We start from the raw sequence: 20,171 nt of genomic DNA, 5'->3' as shown, positions 1-20,171 counted from the left end.
CTCGTTACCAAGTAAGGTTTTATGCTAAAAATTATTTTGAGTAATTACCAATAGTGTCCACTGCCTTTAATAATAACATGAGCATCAGTTGGCCAATTTAAAAGAAATTGTTTACCAGTAACCAGAAAGAGAGGTCAAGTTTTATTTCTTTGTTGATTTGTCAAATTTATTTCAATTTCGTATAATTTATGGCTTAGTTTTACTTTCACAACATTATTATATAATCTTTTAAAGCCATAAAAACTGCGTTAAACTACACATTAGAAACAGAATCGCGCCCAAGTGAAACTCAATACGGTTGGGACCATCTTGGATGCGGAAATTATAATACTTGCGAGACTTGTACACTCTACTTCCAAAAAGACTGTTCGTGATAAGAAGTCGAAGTATATAATTTAAAGAACTCATCATTGAAAAAAAAAATTTGTTAGCATAAAACTTACTTGGTAACAAGCAATGCGGAGCTGTTGGTAGTATAAAATATTGTGAGAAACAGCTCCCCCTGAAGTAAAGTAGTTTTCGAGAAAGAAGTAATTTTCACAGGTTTGTTATTTTGTGCATATGTTGAGATACTTCAAGTGAGAAGACTGGTCTTTGACAATAAACAAAGGTGTCCTGGGGTGGATTTCACAAAGAGTTAAGACTAGTCTTATCTCGAGTTAGGACGAGTTACTCGTCCTAGCTTAGGACTAGCCACACGTTTTGTATATCTCCTAGGACTAGTCCTAACTCTTTGTGAAATCGACCCCAGTGTCCTTAACCAAAATGTACACCGATGTGTGTTAGCGCTGTATACTTAGTACTTTCCCGAGCTCTGTGGAAACAAAATGATTGAAGACATTGCACATCTGTTTGCTAAATATTGATATTCAATACACCAAACTATAAATATTATCTTAATTTTCTGAGAATTGCGATGGATGAGTACAAAATATTGGCAGTAGGTTATCATTAACATTAGGCCAACCCATGTAGAATTCATTCCCAGTCAAAAAGAAATGGAATGTTGTTTTTGTAAAGCAGGGCTTGATATCATAAGCATTATTTTACCACTAGAAGGCAGAAAAATTGTCACGTCAAGGATAAATGCTTTAAAGGTCCCAACTTTTTGTTTCAATTCAGAATTGTATTCATCTAACAGCCAAACCCATTTTTGAAGGGAAAAACCGTATTACAACATACACTCATAATTCAGTGTTATAGTCTTTGCTTACTTTTTTGTAAAATTTGATCTCAGGAGGTGCTCACTTTCAGTGCGAAAACTGTAGTGGTTTTGGTTTTTTGAGCGAAAAAAGTGAATTACAATGACATCTTTGCAGAGAATGACATGAATTAACACTCAACTTTGTTATGCATTTGAAGTTTTGCAATAAGGGCGTTTTTTCTTTCATCATTCTCTTGGAACTTCAAATTTTCATGTTTTGTTATTTTATACATATGGGAGACACCAAGTGAGAATACTGGTCTTTGACAATTACCAAAGGTATCCAGTGCCTTTAAACCAGATGCCTTGTTGAGAAACCAGATGTTGTATGTAGCGGAATCTAAACATGTCATATCTCATGTCAGATTCTAGCCCTGCTCTGGGATGATAAACTGTCTCCACGGGCAGACGTGAATGAATGGTTATCGTAACCAAGGCATGCTGTAAATACTCGCCAGACAAAATCTTGTTTCTTCTGAGGACGGCAAGGACATTGATTATCTTCTGTTTGTTTTGTTGTTGTTGTTGTTGGTGTTGTGTGATGTTGTATAGTTTCAAAGATGGGATGTGTTTGTTAAATTTGTTTTTGCTGTTTCCGTTGTTGTACGCAGTTCGGTTACTTTGGAATTTTGAACACACTCCAAATGCATGATGAGTAAACAATGTACTTTGGGAAAATGCTAATGCCCTTTCTTGTTAGGACGTTGTTTACTAACAAATGAAAAGTTGTTTACTTTCCTATAATGCACCTTGACCTCAGGAGTTCAAGTACCTTAAGATGTTCGTCTTCATTCCACACTTGTTGAACATTTTTGGTAATTAAAAAGATTTTAGATTTTGTTTCCAGAAACATGTCTAAAATATGTGTGGCCACAAAAAAAATCTCAAAGAAAGTAAATAATTTGAGGGTCTTGAAAGATAAGGTAAAAATGAACCAATCAGAGGGTTTGATGACTAAAAGGGGAAAGGTTATTGACATTCCACCAATTCCTTTCTTGATCACCAAAGGAAAAGCAGCTGGAACAGAAGAGGATAGTTGCTGAGATGGAGGAGGCAAGGCAACAGGCCGAGGAGGAAGCATTAGCAAGAAGACAGGCAGAGGAGGAAGACAAAATTGCGAGAATACAGGCAGAGGAAGAAGTCGTATTGGCAAGGATACGGGCAGAGGAAGAAGCAGTATTAGCAACAAGACGGGCAGAGGAAGAGGAAATATTGGCAAGAAAACGGGCTCAGGAAGAAGAAGAATTGGCGAGAATACGGGCAGAAGAAGAGGAAGAATTGGCAAGAAAACAAGCAGAGGAGCAAGAAGAATTGACAAGAAAACTGGCAGAGGAAGAAGTATTGGCAACACGGCGGGCAGAGGAACAAGAAGAACTGGCGAGAAGACAAGCTGAGGAAGAAGAAGAATTGGCAAGAAGACAGGCTGAAGAAGAGGAGAGATTGAAGATAGAGAAACAGATGGAGGAGAAAAGGTTGAAGAAAGAAGAGCTAATAAAGGAGGAGAAACGCCGGGAGGAGAAACGCCAAGAAGAAGAACGACTAAAGGCAGAAGATAGAGCAAGGGAAGAAGCGGAAAGAGAAAGGGAAGAGGCAGAGTGTCTGCAAAGAGAGGAGGAGGAGCGTCAAGCTGCCGCTGCTGCCACTGTAGCTGCAGCTGTTGCTGCTGCCCAAGAGATCACAATGGGAGAAGAGGAACAGATTGTCACCATGGAGACCGAAGACACAGTCGAGTCCTGCCCTGATCAGTATGACGGCCCTGAGGACATGATAGAAACATCTGCCCAAATCTCGGATGAGTTGATAGATGATACGGTGCAATATGATTCCGGTGATGAGTTAGAGTCGCAGACAGACATGTCCTCCTTACAGTGGGTAACGCCGACAGCTATGGTAGAGGAGGAGAGCAAGCCGGAAGAGAAGCCAGAAGAACAACAAGAGAATGGGGTTCATGAGTCAAACACAGACGATGCCAATGTCAGCGAACATTGTGAGATGAAAATAGTGGTGACCGAGGATGCAGAGGTGAATCTGGATGCGATGTTCGCCAAGATGGATGACGAGACAGAAGAGGCGGAGCAAGACGAAGGGGAGGAAGAAGAGCGAAGACGTGTTGCCGAGTTCCATATCATCTTGGATCAGACGTATCAAGCGATCGACCTTTGTGACCACAGACTGGTTGATGGAATGAATTTGCGGCCTGAAGACTTTGAGCAGGATGTTGAGGAAAGCGTACAGGTGAGATTCTCAAGTTGTTTAATTTGAAAACAGACAAAACCCTTTCCAACCCCTTCTCCCAGCCATGTTGTTGCCCAAAGAATTCAAAACAGATACAGACAGAACTTCTAAAGCAAAGTTTGTGATTTATCGCAGTTTGCAAAAGCGAAGCAAATTTTCTTGCGTCACAATTAACAATTGTATAAATAATAAAACCAAGCATTTCAATACGCTCTGCTTTGTAAACAACATCACAGCGCTGTAACAAGTGAATCAGAGTAAAAAACACAGACTCGGCCTGGTGAAGAAAGTCAGACCTTATATTTTCCACACATGACAGTTCTTGCCCTTTGATCTACTTCACTGGTGCTGATGATACTGTTCCTAAAACCTTTGTTAAAATTCTAAATCCCAGGTGTTACCAAAAAATTTAGGCTGTGGATCCTAGTTTCATTTTTTCCCCTCAGCAATGACTCTCATTGTTGAATGAATACACACTGTTTGAATCGGGCATGATGTCGTCCTATTTTAGTCTGATTTCCTTAATAAGGTCTCAAAAGTATAAAAGAGCCTTCAAAATGCGTAAATGTACATCAGCCCTTGTACTTGACAAAATGTTTATACTTTTTTTTCCAATGACAAAATATCATGCCTGTAGAGTGCACTTATTAACATTTCTCATTGTGTTTGTTACAGGACACCGATGAAGCAATCGTTTCGCTGCAGCCCGACGTAGAGCACCTCATCTCTCAAGGCGAGGCTCTCGTCAACGAGACCAAGGAGCTCAACCCCAAGCAGTCCCGACAGCTCCAGATGAAGCTAGGGATGCTCCGCAACCGCTGGAATACTCTGGAGGGTGATGCGAGCAAGCGCAAAGACACATTGAAGGAGGCGGTGCCGAGATGGAGGGAGTATGACAAGGATGCAGGAGAGATGGAGATGTGGATGGATGAGATGGAGAGGAGGATAGAAGAGAGCAAGGAAGATGAAGATGCACTCAAGGTAAGAATCACACAAAATTACATGACTTTATTAAATATTTTATATTTTTGTCGTTTAAATCTTACTTCACTTACAGTAGTCAGTTACCTTGAGTAGTCATTCCTATTGTTAGGAATTGAAAAATGTCTTCCGAAAATGCAAACTTACATAAAAAAAATTCAGAAATTCATGGATTTCAAAACTCAAGAGTCTTATAAATCAAACTAAACCATCTGAGAAGTTGTTCCTATTGTTATGAACTTAAAAATTACCACTGAAAATGCAACACAGACTAAAATTACACAAACTTAGGAATCTTGTTAAACCTTGCTAGAGTTGCTATCTACCCCAAGCAAATCATTTGTCAGTGTTCGCTATTTGAAAATGGTCATTGAAAATGTGAAATTACAAAACAAAATTACATCATTCTTTTGAATACGTTGCTGGAACCTTCTCTTCAAGTACAGTTGCCATTTCCCATGAGGAGTTGTTTGTATTGTTAGGAATTGAAGAAAATATCCATCAAAATGCAAACTTACAGAACAAAATAGTGACAATTTAGGAAATACAACAGAATCTTGCTATCATTTGCTATTGCTATTTGATAATGCCCACTGAAAATACAAAATTACACAAATTTATGAAGTGCGTATAAACCAGAATCTTCTCAATTAAAACCTTGCTTCAAGTACAACTGCCAGCAACCCTGAACACTCATTCCTGTTAGCTATTGGGAAGCGTCCACTGAAAATGCAATACTCCGGCATTGTCTTATAATTAGATCGCTAAAGAGATTGACTGATTCAGTTACTGATAATGGTTAATTACTTAAAGCTATAATGAACGACTTATTACAAATGATGAGTTTAGCCTTCAGCAGCGATTGTGTGATTACATTCATTGATGTATCTTAAAGCCATTGGACCCTTTCGGTAAACAGTGTTGTCCAAGGCCCACACTTTGTGTACCACAACTTCTATATCAAATAACAAACCTGTGAAAATTTAGGCTCAATCGGTCATCGGAGTCGGGAGAAAACATTGGAAAATCCCACCCTTGTTTCCACACGTTTCACCGTGTCATGACATGTGTTTAAAATAAATCCGTAATTCTCGTTAACGAGAATTTATATTGTTTTGCTGTTTTCTCAAAAAGTAAAGCATTTCATGGAATAATATTTCAAGAGAAGTCTTTCACCATTGCCTTCTGTAAACCCTGTAAGTTATTTGTAAATCTGTGAACTTTTTTTTTTTTTTCTGAACCGAAAGGGTCCAATGGCTTTAAAGGCACTGGCCACACTTGTTAATTGTCAAAGACCAGTATATTTACTTGGTGTATCCCAACATATGCATAAATTAACAAATCTGTGAAAATTTGGCTCATTTGGTAACGAAGATGCAAAATAAGATGACAGAAACACATCCTTAGTGCACAATTGCGTGTACATGTACTTTCAGATGACTGAGAAAGGCTTAAGGCTTAAAGTCTTTCTCGGATTCAAATGCTTGAGTGAGAAGTTACCTCTTTCTCAAAAGCTATGGTCTTTCAGAGTGCTCAGTTTCTCACAATGTTTTATACTATCAACAGCTCTCCGTTGTTTGTTACCAAGTGAGTTCTTATGTTTTAAACTATTCCTGTGACGTCACTCTACTGTTGAAAGTGTAGATTATTTTTTACGAATCTACACTTAACCGTGGATTCGTTACGAATCTACACTTAAGTGTAGATTCGTAACATAATCTACAGTTGAGCGTATTTTCATTACAATAGTTCAACTTATTAACTACTGTCTTTCCAAACTGAAACATAGGATGAAGTGCAACAAAACATTGGATAGCTGAATATATGTTATCTGTCAATTTACAAAAACCTATTCCAGAAAAAATCACTTTAATTTTAAACACAATTTATTGTTAGCTGAGTAAACTGACAATGTACCCGATAATGTTGCAAGCACTAAAGAATGCCTCTATATGAAGTAAAATATTTATAAAATGTGACCGACCGTCATTTGTTAACGTATACAAATAACTAGTAACTAGTGACAAGTAACTAGTAACTAAATAACTAGTAACAAGTAACTAGTGTTGTTACTATTGAGAAACCCAATCAATTGAACCTATTATATATCCAACGGGGGAAATAGTTTAAGTCAGAGTATAGACTCTAAAGTGTAGATTTGTGAATACAATGTACTCGCCTTCAGCTCGTACATTCTATTCACGAATCTACACTTTATCGTCCATTCTCCTTAACAAAATATATATTGAGTGATTACCATATGTGTCCAGTGCCTTAAAGGGAAGGTACCAGTTTGGTAATTACTCAAAACAAGTATTAACTTAAAAACTGACTTGGTAACGAGCATAGGAGAGCTGTTGATAGTATGAAACATTGTGGAAAACGACTCCCTCTGAAGTAACGTAGTTTTTGAGAGAGAGGTAATTTCTCACTAAAATAATAAAAGACTTCTAGCTAGAGGTCTTTTATTCCTATCTGAAAGCACACAAATTTGTCCCACGAGGGTGTTTTTTCTTTCATAATTTTCTCGCAACTTCCAATTGAGCCAAAATTTTCACAGGCTTTTTTATTTTATGCTTATGATGGGATACACCAAGTGAGAACACTGGTCTTTGACAATTACCAAGCGTGTAACGTGCCTTAAAAAAAAAAAAAAAAAAAAAAAAAAAAAAAAAAGGCCGAGAAGCCCCCCTGACGTTTTGCAAGGCTGTTTTGATAGACCAACCGCAGTGTAAACACAGTGCGGATGTTTTGATAGTAAATACACTGCTGGTGTAACAGGCAGGTCAAATAGGTTATTAAAACACAACCATCTTCAGAAATCATTTACAATCTCTTCACTGTTAATGCTTAATGACTAGGAGGAATTTGTATCTACTTGGTGTTGATGGCCATGACCAGGAACCAATTTCATAGAGCTGCTTAAGCAAAAAAATTGCTTAAGCACGAAAATAGCTCGCTTAATTTACACATGTTACTGGCCAAAATTTCATGCCATATACATTGCTTGTGACTGGTATTTAGCTGTTGTTTACTTAGCATAACAATGGACCCTTCCCATGAAATATGCTAATTACATTTACGCATGCGTACAGACCCTATTGGTTGGCAAACGCCATAGAGTTGTGCACTAAGCAGACGCACAATTGCGTCTGCGCCACGCAGCCATTAGCCGTGTACAAAACAGCGAGATGTTCCCTCATTTTGCCAACCAAAATGTTTGTGCGCATGCGCTATGTGCAATTAACATATTTCATGGGAAGGGTCTATAGAGTGGAGTCTTGGCCGGTAATCTGATTTTACTTAAGCAAAATTTTTTGCTTAAGGAGCTCTATGAAATTGGGCCGAGGGACCAATTTCATAGCGCTGCTTGACGGTAAGCAAATTTTCTTGCTTACTGCAGCACAAAATTTGCTACGGTGCAAGCGTATTTCACAAAAAAAGCAAAACATTAATATGTAGGCATTCACCTTGGATTTATATTGTGACGTCATTTATTTTTCGTGCAGGAAGCACCGAAAAGTCAGCATGCCTTTTCGAGTGCTTAACTGTCAGCAGCCCTATGAAATGGAAATCGCACAGTAAGCACAAAATCGGCCGCTGAGCAGAACTGTGAAAATGGGCCCTGGGGTCGATTTCACAAAGAGTTAGGACTAGTCCTAACTTAGGACTAGTCCTAGGAGATATACAACCTGCATTGATAGTCCTAAGTTAGGACGAGTAACTGGTCCTAACTCGAGATAAGACTAGTCCTAACTCTTTGTGAAATCCACCACTGGTCCCAATTTTATAAAGCTCTTAAGCAGAAAATACTGCTTAGCAAATTTCTCTTTCAGAAGCTACTTAGAATTTTAGCTACAGGGGCTACTAAAAGGTGTAAATGGTTTTTTATTTAACATACCTCCTAAAATTTTGATCCAACATTTTTTTCAGCAATGACTCTTGCCCCTGAATTTACAAAGTTGCATGTGTTTCATATCTTGTGAATAACCTTTGCCACAGACTGCACAAGGTAGATTTTTTTCCCCAATTTGTAGTGGAAATATATACATGTATTTTTTTCAAAACACTTTAAAACAAACTTAACAAATAACATCTACAAGCTGAAAAATGATGCCCAAAAAGGAGTTAAATTAGTTATTATAATTTTCTCCTTGAACTTTCCTACTCACTGTGCACTTACATGTAAACACATTGTGCCAATAAATATTCTGATGAAATGTAATTGTATCGCCACAAATTGAAATAATCAAACTGTTTACTGAGCAGTAAAAGCTTCACATTTCAACAGCACTTGAATTGTCATTAATTGTTGGAGGAAAGGTGTACAAGCCTTGTGGTATTATGGATCCCACTCCCCCCCCCCCAAAAAAAAAAAAAAAATAAATAAATAAATAAATCCAAGACCTGTATCGTTCAAAGCTTGCACTATCCCTGTGTAGGTAGGTGTGTAGTGTAGGGAGAAATCACCCATTGGGTTGAAGGCCCTTGTATGGACTACGTAGCCACTGCTCTATGGCATAACAAACCTGACATTGAAACGTAGAACAATATCCCCAGGCACATGGCGTTTATTGGGTTAGCATTCCAGTCTCTTCTTTCCAGCTCCAATTGAAGTGAAATTTACACATTGCAAATTAAACATTAAAAATCCATGCAAGAAACATCAATACCCTGTGTGTGGCTGGATATGAATCCATGTTTTAAATGTCCACACACCAGGCATGATGTTCGTTTTAAAGGGCCATCAGCCGATGTCACCAAACTCTTCCTAAGTTAGGATTAATCTTAGGACTTAGGACGATTTAAGTTCCAAATCTATAGACGCTTGGATGCATTGAACCCATCCTAAGTTAGGATGGGTTTTCCGTCCTAACTTTTCGGGTTTATCCTAGCGTTTCGGGAAATCGACTGCAGGGGCACCTATGCATTTATTTTTCTTTGTACAGGGCAACTCTATGAGGAAAATTGTTTATAAATGGTCTCCTTGCTTAAACAAACAATGCTGATTTATCTCCAAATATATTAAGTGATGGTGTTTGATCTTCAACTGTAATGCTGATAATACTCTCACCAGAAGCTACTTGGAATTTATGACTCCAGCCGTCGATTTCACAAAGAGTTAGGACTCATCTTATCTCGAGGATTAACCTTAAAGTCTGCATGCTACAGTGCAGGGTTGGGACTCGTCCTAAGTCCTAAAGATTAGTCGTAAGTTAGGAAGAGTTTTGTGAAATCGACGGCAGGACTTATCAAAAGTTGGAAATGCCATCATTTCAATGTACCTCCTAAGATCTGGATCCCAGTTTCACACTTTTTGTTTTGTCAGCAGTGACTCTCACCCCTGGTATTTTTATTATGCCACAGTTGACTGTATGAAAGATGTGTACAAAAAACATTTAAATTTTGTTAACGTAGCAACACACCACAAAATAATAAACTTATCCTTCAAGACAAGCCTGAAATTTCATCTTTGGGAGGGCAAGTTTTTTTTACTTCGAAGAAAGTACTTCCATTGGAAAATAATGAGTTTATGCGAAATTTTTGAAGAGGGCACCAAGGGCCTCTCTGTGGCCTCAAAGTATTCTAGGCTTGCAGACAATTTGAAAGAATTTGTTCGCGTATGTCACTGTAAAATGTGCCATGTTAACAATTAATCAATAACTTCGGTGGGGTACATATACGTGGACATGAACATGTGTAAGACTCATGACATGTGACAGTTCTCCTTTTCTCTAATGAATTGCATATTAACTAACTGTAAATTAGTTCAGTCAACAAAATTGGAGGTTATCATGGCCGGCATGCCTGTGTTAAATCATGTGTAAACAGATGTATGGACACATTGACTTATTTTACCTTGCTCTAATCACAAAGCAACTCTAATTGTGTACGTCCTACACAAAAACAAGTATCTTGGGGGTAAATAAGGTGAGAACATTCAACTAATATTTCTCAGAGAGTGCTCAGAAAACTAAAAGTTTTGTTTAAAAAAAGTTTGATTCATTTTTCATCTGTGTCCAGTAACCCATGCATGTCCCAAATTGCACAAATGATTCTGAGTGAATTCCGAGTCCAAGCACTAACAAACAACTATCATGGTGCGCTGATTTTGAAGCAGTGCTATACATGACTATAAACCCACCCCAGTACCCGATTTTCCAAAATGCATTGCGGTATATTTTTTGGGACAAGGACGTCAAAATGTGCTAAGTTGAAAATTATTCACATCTGTGTGGTCATACTGATCACTTTCGTTCCGCCGTTAAGTATAGATCCATTCATATCTGAAGGTTGCGCAGGCTTTTAGCATTGACACTGTAGCCATCCCAAATATGTGACAGGTCTAATACAGACTAAGATTAGCACATGAGTAAATGGCCTTACTTAGATCCATCATTGATTGATTGAGGCATCTTCAAGTGCAAAGAGAGATGCATCAAAGAATAGAACAAGCTGGCAACTTTAAGATTCAATGCATGTTGACATTGAGTCCTCCAGTAACTTCCGATTCAATTAAAGTACGATGTACCTGACATCTTGAGGCAAGTGGAATTCACAGGGTTGTGTTTTCTTGCTCTCCTGGGTGAAGTTTGTCTGAGAAAATCTTAATTCTGACTTGGAATAGGTGTGCAAGAGATAAGTGTCTGTTTTTCTTTTGTGACCCCTGAAATAATTGTAACATTCAAAAATAATTGTTAGTCTAGCTTGTAGGGTATATGGTTAGAGTCGGCCACAAAAAATACTTGATTTCAGAGGCAGCTGTTTCTCACAATGTTTTATACTATCAACAGCTCTCCTTTGCTCGTTACCCAAAAAGTTTTTATGCCAATAATTATTTTGAGTAATTCCAATAGTGTCCAGTGCCTTAAAAACTCAATAGCACCATTGAAGTCGGCCACGAAAAGCCCCTTTTGATGTGCAGCAGGTTTAGGCCCTAATGAACTCTCACTGTGCGGTGATTTTTTGTTTTTTGACCGCCGGGATGAAAAAATCAGGATATGAGATACCAGAGCTATGTACATCCCTCTGGCATGCTGCAAGGGAATTGCAGATGAAGGGACACGACTAGGGGACAGGATGCGCCAGCAATGATGCAAAAGAGATTCATGTGGAAGGAGGCAACGCTGCGGAACAGGAGGTGGTGATGTTGTGAGGGTAGGAGGAAGAACGGATGATGCCGTCAGAGAAAAATCTGAAGGATGGATAAGTCGCCATAGTAACTGAGTTTTGTGGATGAGGATGAACAACTGTGGTAAGCGTTACCATGACAACATCGCCTGAGGATGAAAACATTGATTTTGCTGTTTTTTTTTCTTCGAGACATAAAGAGACTCACCTACATCTGTATCTGGACTTTAAAAACGTCTCTTAGTTTGCATTAGAGCAATTAAAGTTTTGCCCTGACTCTAAGTGATGGGATTAGGCCTACTTACAAACTGACCTGAACACAAAGTTCAGTCACAGGGGTATGGAGAATCCCCTATTTGAAGTTCAAATAAATTGTGTGTGGACCCAACTTGCTTGACTCTGTGCTTCCGTCACAAAGACTACGCAGGCGACTTTCCTATATAAAGATAGCTATGACATACTCATAGTCTTTTTACGTACGTAGACATGATGTATTGCAACGCACAGCAGACACCAGTTGCCTATAAAGGATACACCAATTAAACCTACATGCAGCAACCACGTGGCTATGTATCATGTAAGAGACAGAGTGTGACGTGTTTCAATCATGACACAGTTCCTCTCAGCTGAACAACTTCTGTTGATGGCCAGAAATGTATGTTATTAGATGTGCGCAATATGAAACCTGTGTCAAATATCTTCGAATGATATGCCTAATGGAGTATTTTTGTTGGAAAAGAGAAGCATGCAACCAACATACTTAGAACATCGTTGTTTTGTGTGTGAAAAAGGATTTGATTATCAACGCTACTGCGTAGTGAGTGCTTTTGAGGTTTCTGTGTCAAATATCTTTGTGTGATAATGGAATATTTTTAAGCAGAAAAGAGAAGCATGCAACCGACATACATTGAACATCGTTGTTTTCTGTGTATAAACTTCGCAGTGAAGGATTTTATCATCAACACGACTATGTGGAGAGTGCTCTTGAGGTTTACAGGATAATCGTACCCCCCCCCCCCCCAAAAAAACAAACAAACATGGTGAACTCCGAAGGGATTCCAAATCCGAGTCTCCATTGGATATGAGCGAGTATCTTATCCACTTGACTAGCAAGGTTTCTTGTTAATGGCCGTCTTGAGTTCTACATTTTGTTTCAGTGCAAGCAGCTTGTCTCTGCAGAAGTGTTTACATCTCGGCCAACATTTGATATTTCAAAGAAGCAGATTTTGTGGTTGTGGAGACTTCTCAAGAAGATCAGACTATGTTGACCTCGCTCTTTGCGAAGTGTGCAGCGTGGGTGTTGTATGGTACTTCAACAAATGTAAAACAGTGCAATATCCTTTGATGTGCCTATGTCAGTACAAAATGTATGTCGGATTCAACAAGCGCAATCTGGATGTGGATTTTTCTTCTGTTGGGAAAAGTTGAGAGGGAAGAAATAACAAACTGTAGTCAGTCAACTGTTTTTCATTGCTTTCTTGACCAGTTGTCCATGTCTCATTTGAATGAGTGTCAGTCAGACAACAGCGATATTGCTCTGGGAATACACTTATGTCGTCCGAACCGAGGATGCAAGAGAAACTTTCCTCGTCCGTGTTTGCCCAGGTGGACTGCTTTAGACATCTCTGTATTCATCTCGTGCCTGCAACCACTAGCGTTTCCTTCCTCCGTTTACGCTTGACTTAAGAGTGAAGTCAGTCCATACGCATTCGGTTAACAATCCTTCTGCCTTTGGTTTTTAAATGAAAGGAGCAACTTTACACCATGTTTGTCAGCGGCCACGATAGTCTTGTGTAACAGCATTTAAGTGTGGTGTTCACATGAAACAATTTGTGCAACTTCAAATGAAAACGCTCCGCAGAAACTGTCAATATATTATTCATATATCTAGTTTGCACTTCAACCAATGTGAGAGTAAACTCCAGAGGAGGTTTCTGTACAGTATAGGAAGAAGATGATGATGAGTGGAAAATGCCATAATTTTTGTTGTAATTGAAAGGTTCAACTCTACTTGTGATAGCATGTTTGGATACTACTGTTAAGGCTTGATAGCTATTTGTAGCACCAGCGTTTTGTAGCACCGGCTATTTGTAATCACAAGGATTCGGATATGTTACTAACTCTTGGATATCTTCTTGCTTGGTGCACGCTCGTAGTCGCGGTGTGGATCAATCGTAGCTTCTCCTCGCATCCACCAGTAAGGCCCTTTTCATACATTCATTCAAATTAATTTCACTGTGCTTTTATGTTTTTTTTATTTTTTTTTTTTTATTTTTTTTTATGATCTTTGATTGTTGGTGTTTTTTTTATTGATGATCAACAGTGTATGAAAAGTTTGTGATTTAGGAGTACACATTCTCCTGATGACGAGCAGAGTACAGTCAGTTATCATTATAACAAGATCACTGGGACTGGCCAAATTAACTCTTTCTGACAGGAACGTTGTTCCAAGAGGGCAGCAAAACAAAGAAACACAAAGCAGAAATGAGATTTGGGACTTCCAGAATACACTTTTTATAAGCAGCAGGTTGTAGCTGCAGGTTTACCAGTACTAATTATTTTGTCCATCAAAACTTTATAAATTTCTTTTGCTTATAAATAATATGACTTTGCATATCACCCAAAAAGAGGAAGACAAATCCCAGGTTTATTTTAGTGATTATTTTGTATTATCAATAAAAATCATCTTTGTGTTAGACTACTCACTCAGACTTTAGTCATGGGGGAGGGGGGGGGGTTGAAAGAGGAGCTGAACTCCTCCTTCGGTCAGTTGCCTCTTGAAAAACCTTCACCAGGGCTTATCGTTACATTGCCAACTTAATTCTTAATCTCTGTTCCTTTCATTTATCTGATACAATCTCTGAATATTTCAATCTAAGAGACTTGCTACAGTAATCATACCACCTCAGAAAAACGGTATAATCTTTCTCTGTTCATATCTTCAAAGCATAAAATGGTCGTTTTCCTTTTGATTATGCAGTGTTTTGTAGTGTAGTTCGTGAGGTGGGGGGGGGGGTCACAAATAATTTATTTTGGTACTTATTTGTCCCCAAAAATTGGGTTGGGATCAAGAACCCCTGACTCTGGCACATCTTACAAATTGTAGGTGTGTGAATTTTAAAATGGAATGCAACAGCTAGCAATTCTTTGGTTTTTGGTAGCTGAACTTTGCCTCTTCAGCAGAGCTTTTCTAGGCAATTTATAGAGAGATGCTCCAAAAATATTTGACATTTGATGAGCTATTTCCTGAGGCGAACTCAAAGGAAGTAGTTTGTCAGCTTCCTATCCACTAGTACATTAATTGTAGTTTCATGAACCCAGCCTTGTTGTGAGTTGCCTTGATTGTAAAACTTGTGTTGCTCCATGGTAGGACAGTGTGAATCAAGCTGTCAGTTATAACAGCTTGACATGGGACCAATTCTGCACCATGAAATTTTCTCATTTTTTAATGTTTATTCTTTATCCATGATGCAAATTTAACATCTTTTAAATCGCTGTGGTATCCCCTGATAACACATAGGATTCCAACTGCCTCTAGCAACCGGGCTAGCTCAGTGTTCTAGTGTTAAGACATCTGCTCTAGCGTTTCAAAGGTCGTGGGTTCGAATCCCACGCGAGTGATTTGCCTGTGTTTTTTTCTATAGCACCCCGAGTATTGTATAGGTGTAAAAGTAAAAACGAATTTGTTAAGTACTTCTTGTGGTGCAACTTGTTTTCAGTGGTTTACTACTAACCTTTACTTATTAAATACCATTTGTTTTAGCATCATGTCGTACATCTTCAGAGTGAAATTTATTCAAATCACAGCACAAATCAGATTCAATGTAAGACATGCCTAAAGGGGAGAATCTTTTGAAAACAGCTGTGTGGTCCAAACATTAAAACTACATGTAGGAAGTGCCCTAGAGGGACTCTAAGGTCAAATTTAGTATGTGACTCAACCCATTTTCCAATAGACAAAGTCCTTATGAAAGGGGTGGGGGAAGTGACAAGTCTCTAACCTTACGTTAAAATGGTGTTAAATGCCACTGTGTTAAATACCCTCCAAGTGCACATTTTTGTCTAAATCCCAAAATGTCTGTGGTGTCACCTTTTAAATGTGTTCTGTACATTTTTCTACAACGAATTGTTGGTTTATTCCTGAACTTTGGCGATACTAAATAAAAATAGGATAGGATTGAATTTTACACTTTTCACTGGTGTGCAAAATTCGTCTTTTGAATGAACCAACTCATTTTTTATTTTTTTCTGACTGATGATGTCATGTTTCAAATTTTGCTCTGAAAGACTATCTAGTTAAAATATCACACAAAATACTACAGAAACTACTCTGCTAATTTATATAGGGTAGTACTCCCTGCTTAGCAGCTGTTCATAGTTGATCCCTGGTTTGGTATCGAATTGACCAGCAGAGAAAAATAAATAAACCTACACAAATCCCTCTCTGACTATCTGTAATTCCTGACCGTAAACCGGCGCGTACGTTCAGCGGATATTGCCCTCGTTATCATATGACAGTGATATGTGAAATATTCCTCTTGCTACTACTGCCTACTGTCTTTATAATGGGTCGAGTAACACCTGTCTTGAGTTGTTTTCAATTTGCAGTTGATATATGGAATGGTGCGTAGGCTGAGCAGATCACAGCTAGCACTGTGAAATTGTAGAGATTTATTTTTGTTGTCTTCTTCAGGTATAGTCCATCATCCGCTGTTGATGTGCACAAAACTGTGCTTTCAGATGTGGCGTACTCAATTGCCAGTTGTCCTGAATTGTTTACCAAATAGTTTGTCTGGTTAAAGACGGAGCCTAATTTCATAAAGTTGTTAAGCAGAAAATACTGCTTAGCATATTTCTTTGCTTAGCAAAAACAAGTGAGTGGGGCACCAGTTGCAACAGCGAAAGTTTATGGATTTTTTGCTGGGAACCAGTTTCTGATAAGCAAGATTTGTCTGCGCTTAGCAATATTTCATACAGGTTTTATGAACTTGAACCCTGGTTTTACTACAGCTGATAAGGATCAAATATAGTAGCAGATGAATATATGCAGGGCACGAATTTTTGAGAGAAATCAACACGAACTCTGAAGAAAAACCAACACAATTGCAAGGCTTGTAGCTCAAAATGTTTACTTATGTATTTTTTTAGTTTAAATGTTTTATTTGAATAGTAACTGTATTAAGATATAAAACACCAGATATATGTCATGGGGGTATTAAGTTTATACTTCATTACTCAACAGAATTTGAACATTGAAAGGATTTTTTCAGACTCAAAGTCAACATTGTCAATAGTTTACTGGCCCGACACTAAAAATAGTAACTGAACTATACCTGTATTAAATGTCTTTGCCCTGAACCCAATTATTAATCAATAGCCTTGTAAGAACATTTGTTACATCAGGTCTGGAGTTACAGGGAGGCCATGCCCCTTGTTATTTTGGTCTTGGTGCCCCTTCAAAAGTTCCCACATAGACTTTAAGACTTTCCTATTGGAAATGCCCTTTACAAAATGAAAATGGCCTTGCCCTCTCAAAGATACTAATGAAGTATCTGATGAAATAGTTTGTGCCCCTTCAAAAGTTCCCCTATAGACTTTAAGATTTTCTTATTGAAAATGCCCTTTGCAAAAGAAGTATCTGATGAAATAGTTTGTGCCCCTTCAAAAAAAAAGCCCTTTGCAAAATGAAAATGGCCTTGCCCTCTCAAAGATACTAATGAAGTATCTGATGAAATAGCTGTTGCTAAAAAAGCTTGAATGCAGTTGATGTAGTAAGTTATTCTTTAAGTGCTACCACTACCTTCCTTGTTTCCTCTCAAAGATGAAAATTTCAGTCCTGTCGCCTAAAAAAATTAATAAATTGTGCTGGTTTTCATTTCAGGCTCTGCAGGGAGAGTTAGAAAAGAAGCGTGGAGACCTCCAACATCTCACTAAAGAAGGTGACGACCTCACCAACAAGGGAGCCAAAACCGTCGTCCTACCCATGCAGTTGAAGCTCAGCTCAAAATGGCGGGATATCGAGTCTCAATTCCAGCAGTATCGCCGCCCCGTCGAGGAGGCAGTGATCATCGAGCGAACCGTCACCACGATCCAGTCCACTTACCAGCTGGACGAGGCCCTGGTGCCCCGACTCAAGGAGGAGGTGGCCCGCGTTGAGGCAGCGGATTTCTTCAAGGAGGAAGAGGAAGGGATGGTGGTGCCCACGGCGGTGGTAGAGTTCCTGGAGGATGTGGAGAGGGTGTGGATCAGAGTTCAAGAGGTCATGAAGGAGCTGGAGTCTAGGGAGCTGAACGGAGGAGCCTTTGATAGTTTCTCAGAACAGGAGGATCGGCTCAAGGTAGGTTGATATGACAGTAAATTTGCCTGTGGGGGATTCCGTGGGTGTTATTGAACTGGCCCCATTGACTGTGTGGCTGTCCAGACTTTATAAGTCTACCCAGCTAGTTAAGATGAGTGAGTCTTGATACCACTGAATTACTGTACTACTGGGAGAACCCCACAAATGGACCCCATTGCACCAACGTAACTAGCAGGTGATGTTTGCCATGCTCGCCATATTAGGAGTTAGATTGTTAGTAAAATATAAGGAGTGTTACAATGTTACGTCGCTAGGACATTTACTCCTAAAATGGCAAAGTCAGGTCAAATTGACTCCTTGCACGTGCGTCAAAGGCGACTGATGTCACGCTCACCATGTTGGTGGGCAGTGGTCGTCAGTGGTCGCCTAAAATGCCACTTCGCTGCATAATGCACGGCATAGAGTTATATTTAAAAACGCACAGTGAAATTGCACACCAGTATGGCGCATTCAAGATTTTTCTGATGAAGACGTCAGGTGAAATGGGTCAATAGGGTCAATATGGACCATTTTCTTGGAAGTTCCATACTCAACAGCAATGACTGCTTATTGAACATAATGTATGATGACTATTGTTTATGTAAATATGTAGTCAACCATTACCACACCTCAACCTCAACTTTTATGTAAAACCCAAAGGACAGACTACTGGTGTTACAAGCCAGTGTGTTTGCTGCCCTCTGTTGGTCATTTACATCACATCAGATTAAATTTCTCGTTATTGCACAGAAAAAAGATGTTCACATCTTGGAATACATTGAAATTGTTTACAATGGCCCAGTAAAGTGTGAACACTTCTTTAAAAGAAAATGAATTATTTATTGTTTTCTGTTAAAATGAAATCAGTACAGCTGTGAATGGTCTTCACTGAGTGGGAAAAGAGCTGGGAGTGAATCTTCAAGTTTATATATTGTATTTAAATATATTTAGTTATTTTTATTTTTGGAGTTTGTTTTCTGGGGGAATAGTTTGTATTCAAATCCCTACTTCCTGTAGCAAACTTCTTATCAATATCCATGTCATATCTCACTTGGAGTATTCACCAGCGAAAACACAAAATATTCTGTCTTCGTCCCGTCTTAAAAGAAAGAAGAGGGATCAAAACCCACTTGAAGGTCATTCATGTCATTTTCCCCTCATTTGTCTGCGAGTAAGAAAAGATGATCACATTATGAACAAGCTGATATCATTACTAACATAACGCTGAGGAGCTTGACTGATGATGTCCTCATAAATGAATCCTTTTCTGAGACGAGACTGTTGAGACGAGGAGACTCTGGAAGACCTCAGGAGGACATTGATTTTAGCGTCTGGAGGTCAGAGATGATGTCTTCATTGGGATTTCTTGGCCCGCCGTCTCATCGTGTTGTTTCTTGGAATCATGTTCTTAGTGTAATAGGAAGGTTCTTAGTAGTTTTATTGTTTGTTTGTTTAGATGATCTTCCCGTCAAGGGAACTCGGCAATCTCCCACAAGGAGATATAAACTGGCAACAGCCAAATCTCTTATACATACATTGGTTTAACGTCTATGATTATGCACAAATCAAGACATTGAGATTTAACAACTACACGACAATATTTGATTTATGTTAAATTTGAATAAAGAATATTAATTTTGGTTTTACCCTTTTACTGATGTGTGTTTGCACTGTATACTGAGTACTTTTTCGAGTACTGTGAACAAAATCACAGGCATGTTACTCGGGTGGGATTATAAAACTGGTAAACTGTTTTGAAACCGGCTACAAATACCTTACCTGTGCTCATACATAGTGTGGAATTGCTCAACTCTCCACTGCACTACTAAAGTGAGCCCTCTAGTGGTCAAAGACACAATCCAGAGCTTTTTTTCTTGTTTCCTAAACTATTTTCATGAAAGTGTGAATCTAATTCCTCTCCTTGCCTTGGGGTGGGGGGGGGGGGTTGTGTTGATCTTACTTGCATTTCTAGTCCCAACCCTAGGGTTTTAATTTTCACAGTATTTCTGTCAGGTGTCGTGATCATCAGGAGATGTGTATGGAAGACGAAACCAGAGCGCTGCTCGCTACAGCCACCGAAGCTTGTTGATTTATTAGGTTGATAGAGTAATGCTAGCCTAGTAATTAGAGCTCATTAATCTAGGGCTGGTGTCGTACTCGCTTCGTGGAGCCAAGTTGATAACGGCTCGTTGTTTGTACGTGGTGGCTTGATGAGTCGGGTCTGGTCATGGTTTGTTGTATGAGAAAACACAACTGCTTTTTTTATTTTATTTATAAAGATGA

General features: G+C 38.8%; 1 protein-coding gene across 1 annotated transcript in view; it reads left to right on the top strand.

Annotated features, from left to right (window-relative positions):
* LOC117296665 (dystrophin-like) overlaps window positions 1–17,897 on the top strand; it is a 92,056-nt gene extending 74,159 nt beyond the window's left edge. Inside the window, exons 34-36 of the mRNA XM_033779694.1 lie at window positions 2,213–3,439; window positions 4,115–4,420; window positions 17,433–17,897. Coding sequence (XP_033635585.1) covers window positions 2,213–3,439; window positions 4,115–4,420; window positions 17,433–17,897 — 1,998 coding nt within the window. The remainder of the gene's footprint in view (window positions 1–2,212; window positions 3,440–4,114; window positions 4,421–17,432) is intronic.
* The last annotated feature ends 2,274 nt before the right edge of the window (window positions 17,898–20,171 follow it).

Source organism: Asterias rubens, chromosome 11, assembly GCF_902459465.1.
Source record: "Asterias rubens chromosome 11, eAstRub1.3, whole genome shotgun sequence".
Taxonomy (NCBI): domain Eukaryota; kingdom Metazoa; phylum Echinodermata; class Asteroidea; order Forcipulatida; family Asteriidae; genus Asterias; species Asterias rubens.
The sequence above is the reverse complement of the archived record's forward strand: the minus strand, read 5'-3'. Positions and strand labels throughout refer to the sequence as shown.